Below are 12,500 nucleotides of genomic sequence, written 5' to 3'. Positions count from 1 at the left end.
AATGGGGGTAAATTTACAGAGGTTATGAACAGAAAGTCCGAGAAAAGAGGGTCTTAAAAGAAAGTCTTAAAAGAGAGGGAGTCTGAAAATGGGGGGTCTTGAAAGTGGAGTTCCACTGCAATAAGTAGAAACTCTCCTAAAGCTAAGCGCCCCTGAAAGTCGAGCATCGTAACCTCGAAGGGTCACGTGACGAGTTGGCGGTCCAGGCTATTTGGTCTATGCCTAAAGTTGTGCAGAACTAGGCAATTAGTTAAAAAAAAGAAGCAAAAAAGGTATGTTTGTGGAATGTAAAAGTACACTTGGACAAAGCAAAACATGCACAAGATAAAGTGAAAGCTTGATTCTGTAGTTGTTGGTGTTTTTTTTATGTTAGCATTTTTAGTGATAAAGTTATTCATAATTTTGTGGTGATTGATTTCAGAAATCGATAAGGTGATGCCCGGTCTTCAGGAACTGCATGAACAGGAGGTGGCGAGATCCAGGTACGCTGTCGCTTTCTTTGTTCACTTTCACTCACTCTGCATCTGGGAAATTCTTTGTTATAAATCTTCTTTTTATTTCATATCTGTCACCACGTTTGGTGGTGGTGCTTGTCCATTGAAGTTTACGGAGACAAAAATGACATTAAAATTTGATGTTGACAGAAATCCCCTTTCCATTGGCCCAACCCCGAAAAAAAGGAAGAAATAAAAAGCAGGTGTTAAAGGCAAAAGGAGAGTAAAACTAGAATTGGTTGGAAATGAAAGTTTTGTTATTTAAGTCTTAGGCAGAGCTGCCAACTGCTACACTTTCAGCGTAACATGCTATCTTTTAAGACAAATAGCTATGCTGTTACGCCAAGCTTAGAGTTGCTATGCTCAAACAAATAATCACAAGAGTGGCACAGCAGACACTCTGTCAAGGGCATTATTATGTTCCTGCTTTTTAGCTAAACTTTAAAAAAAGTTTATATTCTTGCTAGAGATAGCATAAATGTGGATGTGCGAATACATTTCAGACAATGCTACACTTGAACATCCTTTGCTACCCTAAAAATGAACAACAAAAAATCTGAATTTACGTTTGAAGCTTCACAAGGGTGTGTAGGTCTGCTTACTACCTTAGGTCCAAGTACAGGGGAGGGAAACATTTGAAAGCATGCATTGCACAGTTGAGTTCATTGCTGTGATGATGTGTGTGATGTTTCAGACAAGAGTTCAAGGACAAGCTGGAGGAATCTCAGAGGGAGGAGGGGGGTAACACGGAGAGCGACGACGACAACAAGAGCATCCTGCCCGAGGGTCAGAGTCGCAAGGGAAACCGCGACCCCAGAAAGAAGTTCAAGTGGACGTCGGAAATCAAGTCAGTCCCCCTGAAGGAAACTTCACACTACAGTGGACCTTCTCTTTTGAGACCCCCCTCCAATTTAAGACTTGCTCTTTGTTAAGATTTTTTTTTCAGATTTTCGCTTCATATCCTCTGTAAAATTACCTCCATTGTAAGACTCCCTCCTTTATAAGACCCTATTCCCTCAGAAGTTTTAAAAGGGGGGTCCGACTTATTGCTTTTTGCGGGGGTTGAACTTAAAGATTGATGTACAATTTTCGGCAGATAACAGTTTTTTATTCGGCTGGAGCAATCAGCTTTTCCGCATCTAAGATTATGGAACGTCAAGCCAATCAGAATAATATTACGTGCATAATTGATAGTCTTGTAGGGTTTTTAATTAAACGTTCCGTAAAGTGATCTTTCTTGCTTTATGATTATGGGTGTTAATGTTGGTCTGTTGGTCTATCCCACCAGGTCACTGCTGTGTCAGATCGTGGGGATCAAGATGCGTATGTTTGACACCTACAAGATCCGCAGCCAGGCGCCCGAGGACTACCTCAAGACCTTTCTCGACAATGAGGTCAAGGTGCTGTGGCCTCAGGGCTGGATACAGACCAGGTCAGATGTCTGTCTGTCTGTCTGTCTGTCTGTCTGTCTGTCAGTGTGTTTTTCTGTTTGTTCAAGTGTGTATGTGTGTGTGTGTGCTTGTGTCTGTCTGTCTGTCTGTCCAAGTGTGTGTTATGTGTGTGTGCGTGCATGCATTCATGTGTGTTTCTTGCATAAGAAATAGAACATGCTTTATCCTTACGATGTTATAGTGAGGCCACGCACAAAACGCTGCTCGAAAGACTGTCGCAGATCCCGTTGATAAAAAAAAATGCTGACTCGCTAACACTGATCGGTCCACCTCATTAATGTCTTCTTCAGAAAATCTAGTCATCGTGACACACAGCCTGACCGTTACTGTCACTGTCCTTCACCGCCTGAAATTCGCTGTCAACCACAGCATGAAATGCACTGTCATGCAAACACAGCATGAAGTTTACTGTCAACCCCAACCTAACGTCACACACAGCCTGACGTTCACTGCATTGCGGGTTGTTCACCAATGTTGTCCTCCCAACACTGATTCGTCCACTCTCAGCAGAGTCTCTGTCACGAATCCTTTCTTCTCCCCTCGAGACTACCCACGTCACTTCCTAACTACGTTTGATCAAAAGTAACGTCATTGCCTATGCAATAGAACAAAAACCGCGTGGACACACTTTCTAGAAGCTTGGATGCGACCAAGACTCCTATGGCATAATGCAAGTGTGGCTGGTCGCGTAACACAAATTTGGCTAGGCCTTTACTCTTTTCGTGTTTCCTTGCCATCGACAAATAGTAGGAATACATTGATATTAGATAATGTGCGTACATGGCCAGATCTGATCACTAGTGCACAACCATTTGATCATAACTCGGACATTTTCCCTGTATAGCTCCCTATTTCGTGAAGTTGGCCGTCGCACAGAATGAATCTCAACAATGTTTACTGTCAGCCCCCAATTAAAAACTTCCCCATTTCAAGGTCTCGCTTTTATAGACTTTCTGTTCATAACCTCTCTAAATTTACCATCATTTTAAGATTTCCTCATTTTTCAGATCTGATTTTCTCAAATTGTTTTACTGTACTTTTCTTTTATAGTGTGAGGTCACTTCTGTTTGTAGGAATCAGCCTACCTTTCAGGTGAAAGATAGATGATTATTATTGTTTGTAGGAATCAGCCTACCTTTCAGGTGAAAGATAGATGATTATTATTGTTTGTAGGAATCGGCCTACCTTTCAGGTGAAAGATAGATGATTATTATTGTTTGTAGGAATCAGCCTACCTTTCAGGTGAAAGATAGATGTTTATTATTGTTTGTAGGAATCGGCCTACCTTTCAGGTGAAAGATTGTTGTTTTCTATTGTTTGCGGGGTCAATAAACAAGAATAGCCTTGACCCACAAGTCAGCAGCGAATGTGATAAACGGGTTATCTCCCCTGAAAAGCGAAGCAAGCTTCGAAGATGGCGACGATGGAAAAGAGAACTGTGAGCGAACTGCGAAAGGTGTGTGTGGGTGTGTGTGTGTGTGATGTGTGTCAGTGTGTGTGTATATGCGCGTGCTGTGTGTGATGTGTGTCAGTGTGTGTGTATGCGCGTGCTGTGTGTGTGTGTGGCTGTGCTTGTGTGTGTGTGTGTGTGTGTGTGAGAGAGAGAGAGAGAGAGAGAGAGAGAGAGAGAGAGAGAGAGAGAGAGAGAGAGAGAGAGAGAGAGAGCGATAGTGAGAGTAGGGTATGGTTGTTGGTGAAAGTTGAGTTGGACGCTGGGGTTGGGTGGGTGTGTGTGTCAGAGAGGGTTGTGTGTGTGTGTGTGTGTGTGGGGGGGGGGGTGGACTGCGTGTGTGTGTTTATTTGTGTGTGTGAGGGTTGTGTGTGTGTGTGGGGGGGGGGGGTTGACTGCGTGTGTGGGTTTATTTGTGTGTGTGAGGGTTGTGTGTGTGTGGGGGGGGGGGGGGTTGACTGCGTTTGTGGGTTTATTTGTGTGTGTGAGGGTTGTGTGTGTGTGTGGGACTGCGTGTGTGTGTTTATTTGTGTGTGGTGTGTGTGTGCCTTTCGCCTTGTATTGAGGAAATTAAACTGCGTTTGCGTATTATGTGTGTGTTTGCAAGCGTGCGTGTATGTTAGGCATATCTCAGTAGGTGTGTGTATGTGCGCGTACGTGCAATGTGTGTGCGTGCGCGCGTGTGTTTGTGTATGTATGTATGTGTGTGTGTGTGTGTGTGTGTGTGTGTGTGTGTGTGAGAGATAAACAAACTATCAAGAACAAAACAAAACTGAACAAACGAAATGTTTTCCCCCCAACTCTGATTATTGCTTGTTTCGGAGACGACTGTGATTTTGACTTTTTGAGTAAAGCCTACACGAACACACAAGCTCAATACAGCCGGCAACAAGTTCGCCGGTCGAGGCAGTGAAATACTATTTCAAATAGATCTATTTCACTAAGAATGTCAATGGATATAGGGCAACATACTTATTTTTTTTTAAATCAGTGATTGATTAGATCGTCATATTTTTGTGACACTGAGACCAAACCATCAAAAAATTAGCAATAGGCCTTGAATCAAAGTCGTGCGAGATCTGACCTTGCTGCAAATGTACGTGTACGACTTGATTGTGTTGACGTTCAACTGGTAAGCTGGGCGATTGCAGGCTTTTATCCAGCGAAGGCAGCGATCTAGATGGTACAGATGCTTTCCCGGTTTCACAAATGGGATGAATTTCACGCCAACACAGCGTTCAGGATACCTATCATCCGTTTTACATTGTCCCCAAGCACAGCGCTTGTTAGGCGGCATTTGTGTGTGTTTGCTTCCTAAAACAAGGGAAGTAACTCCCAGAGCCTCGATATGTGGATATGGTTAATTGTAGGTTATTTGTTGGCTGCACTGTCAGAATGTGTGACTATGTTTTATTTGTTTAATTGCAGAATGTTGTACAAGGAAACCCGCTCTGTGCACGGCAACTGGACAAACCCGTAAGTCAGGGAAAGGGAAATGTTTAAACAATCTTCAACATGTCTGATGGACTTTTCTTTAAGATTACAGTGGACCCCCCCCCCCCCCCCCCCCAAGCACAACTATTTTAAGACCTCGCCCCCTTTTTCTGTTATTTTGTTGTAATTTTTTTTTGCAATTTTGTTTTTTTGGTTTTTTTGTAATTTTTTGTTGTAATTTTTTGTTGTAATTTTTTTTCTCTCCATAATGACTAATAAATTTATTCCATTTTAAGACCTGGGGTGGGTTGCATGAGAGAACTCAAATTCCAAGCTCAAACGGTTCGACTTTACTCTAAAGCTTGCTCTGTTAAGAATCCGCAAAGCACGAAACGAAGTCGGGGTGCATGAGCCGTCTTTAGGGCCGACTCAACAGAGAAAGAGGGCAAGTCGACGTTGTCGACTTACTTAGAGCGTTAGTGGGAGATTCCATGACGTCACGGGAAATGTGGTCAGCAACAGCCAATGCAAACTGCAGTCTAGTAGGTTCGCGGGAAAAGGGCGCATCAGAGACCGTCTGTTACACAATAATGTACTCTGCGGCATCAGGAAGCGCACGCTCATACCAACACAGGAGATGCTGTGTGTAGTACAAAGTAGAGCGTACGGCGTTATAGTACTATTTTGTGCATTATGCATGTTGGATCGAGTAGAAGAAAAATAAAGATTGTCTTCTTGATTTTGAATCGCTCTCTACTGAAAAGGTAAACATCGACCAAAAATTAAAAAAGTAAATACAAAATGAAGATAAAAATACAGTAATTACATAAAACCACGAATTATATCAAAATAAACAAGTCGCGTAAGGCGAAATTACTACATTCAGTCAAGCTGTGGAACTCACAGAATGAAACTGAACGTAGTCCGCCGCTAGTGCAAAAGGCAGTGAAAGTGACGAGCCTGTTTGACGTGGTAGCGCAGTGCTTCATAGCACGCCTTACCGTACCTCTCTTCGTTTTAACTTTCTGAGCGTGTTTTTAATCCAAACATATCATATCTATATGTTTTTAGAATCAGGAACCGACAAGGAATAAGATGAAATTGTTTTTAAATCGATTTCGGAAAGTTAATTTTGATGATAATTTTGATATTTATAATTTTCAGAGCTTGTTTTTAATCCAAATATAACATATTTATATGTTTTTGGAATCAGAACATCATAAAGAATAAGATGAACGTAAATTTGGATCGTTTTATAAACACATTTTTTTTTTTACAATTTTCAGATATTTAATGACCAAAGTCATTAATTAATTTTTAAGCCACCACGCTGAAATGCAATACCGAAGTCCGGCCTTCGTCGAAGATTGCTTGGCCAAAATTTCAATCAATTTGATTGAAAAATGAGGGTGTGACAGTGCCGCCTCAACTTTTACAAAAAGCCGGATATGACGTCATCAAGGACATTTATCGCAAAAAAGAAAAAACGTCCGGGGATATCATTCCCAGGAACTCTCATGTCAAATTTCATAAAGATCGGTCCAGTAGTTTACTCTCAATCGCTCTACACACACACAGGCACACACACACACACACATGCACCACACCCTCGTCTCGATTCCCCCCTCTACGTTTAAAACATTTAGTTAAAACTTGACTAAATGTAAAAATGAAGTAAAAACAAAATAGAAGGAAAAGAAACCAAAGTCATATAATGTGAGATTAAAAAAAAAAAATTAAAAAAAAGATTAAATAAATAAAATTTAAAAAATCAAATTATAAAACACTTATATATAACTATTAGAGACAGGAAAAGAAACCAAAGTCATATAATGTGAGATTAAAAAAAAAAAAAAAAAGATTAAATAAATAAAATTTAAAAAATCAAATTATAAAACACTTATAACTATTAGAGACAGCATTAGGTAACAAAAGATGATTTCTAACAGATAAAAAAAAGACAACAAATTATAAATATATTAATGATTGAATAGATAAATACATAAATACATATTTCAACAAATGAAAAAAAAAAAAAGATTTCACCCTAAAGAAAACCAAAACCAAAACCTTTTGGTTGCCGGGCACAGATGAAGTAAAGAAGAAAGTTGTCTTACTTCGTCGAGTTGGTGCGACCTATTATAGCACCAAATGATAAAAGGTTTTAAAAAATCATCTTGCAAGCGGCAACTGGCTGGTTAAGTCTGTTATCTCTGCCAAGCTCAGCGTTAAGCCTGGGGGGGAGCAGGCTCAAAGTTAAGCAAAAAACGCTGTGCTCAACGAACGTAAGACCGCTCATGCACCCCGGTTTTCGCGCTTTCGGCGTAAAGTCAACCATCTCAACTTTGAGCACATTTCCGCCCAGCTTAAGTCGTCTCATGCAACCCACCCCTGATTTTCTCACATTGTTTTAGGTCTGAAAAGGAGGGTCCACTGTGCAAAATTAATTTCTATAATTTGCACAATAAGTTTGTGGTCTGGGACATTTCAATACATAAAGTATTAGACTACCGTATTTTTGGGACTAGTATTGTGTTAATGTTTTTAATCCTGCAACGTTGTGTCTCACATCTAATGTCAGTGTTGTTCCGCAGACTGAAACCGAAGCGCCCTCTACTGGTGTCAAGGTCGGTGGCGTCACCGCATGCCAACTCTTCCTCCAACATCTGTGACCCCCAGCAAAACGACAGCCTCTCCCAGCCGCCCCTGCCCTCCAACACGTCCACAGAGGTCATCGAAGTCAGCGACAACGACGACCCCTACCCTACCCCCACTATGCCTAGGAAGGACAAGGTGAAAGCTGTGACGACTGTTCTGGACGTCGCAGAAGGGACGTCACGCGGTGGGCCTGGGGCCGGCGAGAACCTCAAGTTTTCCCCTAACTCCATGGAAGCTATAGCCGCAGCGACTGCTGCCGCTGTAGCTGCCGCGGTGTCGTCGCCCAAAGTGGAGTCAGCGTTGTCTGTGAGCGAGCGACGTCCGAACTTAGTGACGGAGATGCTGAAGAAGCCTGGGATTGATGCAGGCGCCGCTTTTCTGAAGTCCGCCGGCCCCAAGACCCCCACCACCCCCCTGGGAAAAGACGCTGCTTCTTTCTCCCCCTTTCTCGCCGAGTTTAATAAGTACCTGACTACGAGCAACACCAGCACCCCCCAGCCCTCCACCTCGGCCAGACCAGGCCCGTCGTTACTGGCCCAGCACATCACGCAGGTCCAGTCCAAGACGGTCTCCTCGTCCACCGTGCGGCCCGACGACAAGCGACAGATCAACTGGTCCATGGAGGACCTGGTGGGGGTGGAGAGGGCCAGGAAGCTGGCTGCTCCAAGTGCCCCTCCTCCCCCTCCCCCTCCCCCTGCCGCACACGCCCCGCACCCGGGACTCCCCCTCTCTGCATCGAACAGTGCTAGCGGCCTTGATGCCCTGTCGCTCCCGCCGGTGCAGTACAAGAAAATGGCCGCCCTCTTGATGGGCGCGGACTCGGGTGATTCTCTGTCACGGGGGGGCAAGAGCAAGAGTGATCTTGTGCGTGATCAGATTCTGTCCCAGATACAGGCCGAAATAGACGCTAGGTCTGCTGCTGCTGGTGGTTCAAGCAGTCGACTGGTTGGGGAGGATTCAGGGAACAGAGCAGCAGCTTTATCTCAAGGCGCAGCAAGCCTCCCCAGACAGTCGCCAGCCCCTGCTCACCTGTCGAGGCAGTCACCGGTCCCCCCACACTCCCCCCGACAATCCCCAGTCCCTGCTCACTCCCCCAACACTCAGAGGTCGCCTGGGGTCGGGGCTGTTCCTGGCAGCAGACAGTCTCCCCAGGTCATGTCTCGTCAGTCTCCAACCACGGTGAGAGTGCAGACAGCATCAGGAGGGGCCAAGCAGCAGGCCGTGGTGTCTCCGCAACAGACGACCTTGCCAGGCAAGGGGTCAGGGTCATTGTCTCAAGGCACCAGCGGCCGCTCCCTCCTCTCCACATTCCAGTCCCAGAAGTCCCCTTCCCAGATCTCCCCCCCTCCTGCTCGAGGTTCGGTCACTGTCCGTCCTGGCGCCGATCCTACACAGAGGAAGCCCGCCCCCAGCCCCTCCCCTTCAGTAGGCGCCGTTCGTCCAGCCTCAAGCCCCGCCCACAGAAAGCCCACCTCCTCCCCTGCTTTGGCCCACGCATCCCAACCCTTCCAGAGAAACTCGAACACCCCCGTCTCACAGCCTCTTGTTAGAGCCAGTGTTGGTCATAGCCAAGGTCAGAACGTGAAGGTCAGTGTCAGTCAAGGTCAGAACATGAAGGCCAGTGTCAGTCAAGGTCAGAACATGAAGGTCGGTCAAGGTCAGAACATGAAGGTCAGTGTAGATCAAGGTCAGAACATGAAGGTCAATGTCGGTCAAGGTCAGAACATGAAGGCCAGTGTCAGTCAAGGTCAGGTCAGTGCGCCTCAGCGAGTGTCAGTAGGTCAGAGCATGCTTCAGCGATCCTCACCGACCAACCTGACCTCTCAAGGTCAAAGGAATTCTGCGGCGGCACAGACTGCAGTGAACAAAACGGAAGCGGGACATGGTTTGGTGTCGGTCCCCCAGGGGGCGCAGAAGTTGTCGGGCGCTGCGAGCATGGCGTTGACGCTGGGACAAGCCATCAGTCAGACGCTCTATCAGCAGATCGAGAACGAAGTCAGGAAAGGATCTCCGGCCAGCGCTGTCCACAACAACAGGTCAGTTATTTTCAGTTTTTACATTTAGTCAAGTTTTGACTAAATGTTTTAACGTAGAGGGGGAATCGAGACGAGGGTCGTGGTGTATGTGTGTGTGTGTGTGTCTGTCTGTCTGTCTGTGCGTGTGTGTGTGTAGAGCGATTCAGACTAAACTACTGGACCGATCTTTATGAAATTTTACATGAGAGTTTCTGGGAATGATATCCCCGGACGTTTTTCTTTTTTTCGATAAATGTCTTTGATGACGTCATATCCGGCTTTTTGTAAAAGTTGAGGCGGCACTATCACACCCTCATTTTTCAATCAAATTGATTGAAATTTTGGTCAAGCAATCTTCGACGAAGGCCGGACTTCAGTATTGCATTTCAGCTTGGTGGCTTAAAAATTAATTAATGACTTTGGTCATTAAAAATCTGAAAATTGTAAAAAAAAATTTTGTTATAAAACGATCCAAATTTATGTTCATCTTATTCTTCATCATTTCCTGATTCCAAAAACATATAAATATGTTATATTTGGATTAAAAACAAGCTCTGAAAATTAACAATATAAAAATTTTGATTAAAATTAAATATCCGAAATCGTTTTAAAAACACTTTCATCTTATTCCTTGTCGGTTCCTGATTCCAAAAACATCGATATGATATGTTTGGATTAAAAACACGCTCAGAAAGTTAAAACGAAGAGAGGTACAGTAAAGCGTGCTATGAAACACAGCGCAACCGCGCCAAACAGGCTCGTCACTTTCACTGCCTTTTTGCACTAGCGGCGGACTACGTTCAGTTTCATTCTGTGAGTTCCACAGCTTGACTAAATGTAGTAATTTCGCCTTACGCGACTTGTTTTCTTTTCTTCCTCACAGCAGCATGGTTCAAACAAAACTATATTCAATTTAAGTGTCGTGACATTACAATATGTGACAATGACATTACTGCAGCATGGTTTAAACAAAACATTATTCAATTTTAGTGTCGTGACATTATGACATGTGACATTACTGCAGCATGGTTTAAACAAAACTTTTTTTTTAGTTTTAGTATCATGACATTACAATATGTGACATTACACTTACAGCAGCATGGTTTAAACAAAACTGTATTCAATTTTAGTGTTGTGACATTACAACATGTGACATTACGGCAGCATGTTTTAAACTAAACGTTATTCAATTTTAATATTGTGACATTACAATATGTGACATATCTGCAGCATGGTTTAAACAAAACGTTATTCAATTTTAGTGTCGTGACATTACAATATGTGACAATGACATTCCTGCAGCATGGTTTAAGGGAGAAAACATTCAATTTTAGTATCGTGACATTACTGATTACAATATGTGACAATTACACTTACAGTAGCATGGTTTAAACAAAACTGTATTCAATTTTAGTGTTGTGACATTACAACATGTGACATTACAATATGTCACACGCATTCCTTCTTTGCCACTACTAAAGCAAACGTGTGCAAGATTGTATGTTACACGCTTTGATGCCGAAATCAATTATTTTGATCCTGCATTTATTTCTGAAAATGTTTACCTTTACATACATTCAGTCACTACCTTAAACACTTATGTTTTCAGTATTCATTTCAAGTGATCACGAACGTAGAAAAATGGGTATCAAATTCAAAGTGTTGTTACATTTTGTTGTGCATTCTGAATAGTGTGCCAATAGGCCTTGGTCAGTCAACCACGTTTTATCTGTGTACTTCGTGTTTGACGGAAAAAGAATAACACCAACCCCGTTCTCCTGTATATAACTGAAAGCCACATTTTCTTCTTCATTCAATTTCTGTTTTCAAAAGCTTCGTCAACTTTCCACTTACACGACAAGCTCCCTTTACCAAGCTTCAATTAAGAACCCTGAATACGAAAGGTCAAAACAAAACCATAGGTACTACATTCACTATCGTCGTCTGCAACGAAAACCGAAAATGGCGAAACGCTTTGCTACGTACACAGAGGATGAAATTTTAAAGAAAAGATCGAACCTTACACCTGTGACTAGGAAAATTTGCATAGACAGTTCCGTGCGGATCTCACCACGTATCAACGTACATCCGATGCTCAGGACCTACAGATAGGTGACGCTTTGGCGATTGAGGCTTCGTCTTCAGCTCTAACACGCACGCAGACAGTCAGGCAGGTCTAATCTGCACCAGCAGTGTTGGAAGATTTTGATTTAGAAACACTCAAATGTTACTTCGACGAGATAAACGAACCAAAAGTCAAAAGTGTGCCCCAAATTCGGAAAATATTCTTTCAAAACGGCACTGTAAAAACCATCAACATCACTGTGAGAAAATAAACAATACAAACACAACCAGTTCCCCTGTGGAACATTTCGGGTGGACTTTCCGACGACCTGACCTACAAAAATCCTCCGTGTTCGTTCGCGCTTTGCATTCAATCTGTGTTAGGGCGCATGTGTGTTTGTGTGTTTAGCTTTCGTTGGTATATGCTGTTTGGTTCAAAATAAGTTTATCTTTTTTCATTGACAGATTCAGAAACATTGGTTGATACTTTGTTGAATGCATTCAACCAGAAAAGACTCGAAACGCATTGAATCTATTTTCTGCGCGCATGCGTGTGTAGGGTATGTATTAAAGTGCAATTGTGTTTTTCAGTCTTGTTTTGTGCCTGTTATTTCGTCCCCAAAAACTAATTTCTGTCTTTCTATGCCTATGCTGTGAGACATAATCGCTATTACGAGTTAGTCGTGTGACAGAGAGTTTTCTTGCACACTTGACTGCTGCTGTCTCACTTTGGCTACGCCGTCGTGAGACATCTACAGTCTCGTGTGCAAGAAAACTCTCTGTCACACGACTAACTCGTAATAGCGGGTAATGTGACATTACAATATGTGACCTTACGGCAGCATGGTTTAAGCAAAACGTTATTCAATTTTAATATTGTGACATTACAATATGTGACATTACGGCAGCATGTTTTAAACAAAACGTTATTCAA

The 12,500-nt window shown here is 43.2% G+C and overlaps 1 protein-coding gene across 2 annotated transcripts in view; it reads left to right on the top strand.

The window, feature by feature from the left end:
- Positions 1-12,500, top strand: part of LOC138968218 (ubinuclein-1-like) — a 56,383-nt gene that overhangs the window by 23,475 nt on the left and 20,408 nt on the right. For both annotated transcript variants that reach the window (XM_070340769.1, XM_070340768.1), the window contains exons 10-14: positions 422-482; positions 1,189-1,341; positions 1,783-1,926; positions 4,824-4,871; positions 7,424-9,523. In XM_070340769.1, coding sequence (XP_070196870.1) covers positions 422-482; positions 1,189-1,341; positions 1,783-1,926; positions 4,824-4,871; positions 7,424-9,523 — 2,506 coding nt within the window. The remainder of the gene's footprint in view (positions 1-421; positions 483-1,188; positions 1,342-1,782; positions 1,927-4,823; positions 4,872-7,423; positions 9,524-12,500) is intronic.

The sequence above is a fragment of the Littorina saxatilis genome, linkage group LG6 (genome assembly GCF_037325665.1).
Source record: "Littorina saxatilis isolate snail1 linkage group LG6, US_GU_Lsax_2.0, whole genome shotgun sequence".
NCBI classification, from domain to species: Eukaryota; Metazoa; Mollusca; class Gastropoda; order Littorinimorpha; family Littorinidae; genus Littorina; species Littorina saxatilis.
The sequence above is the reverse complement of the archived record's forward strand: the minus strand, read 5'-3'. Positions and strand labels throughout refer to the sequence as shown.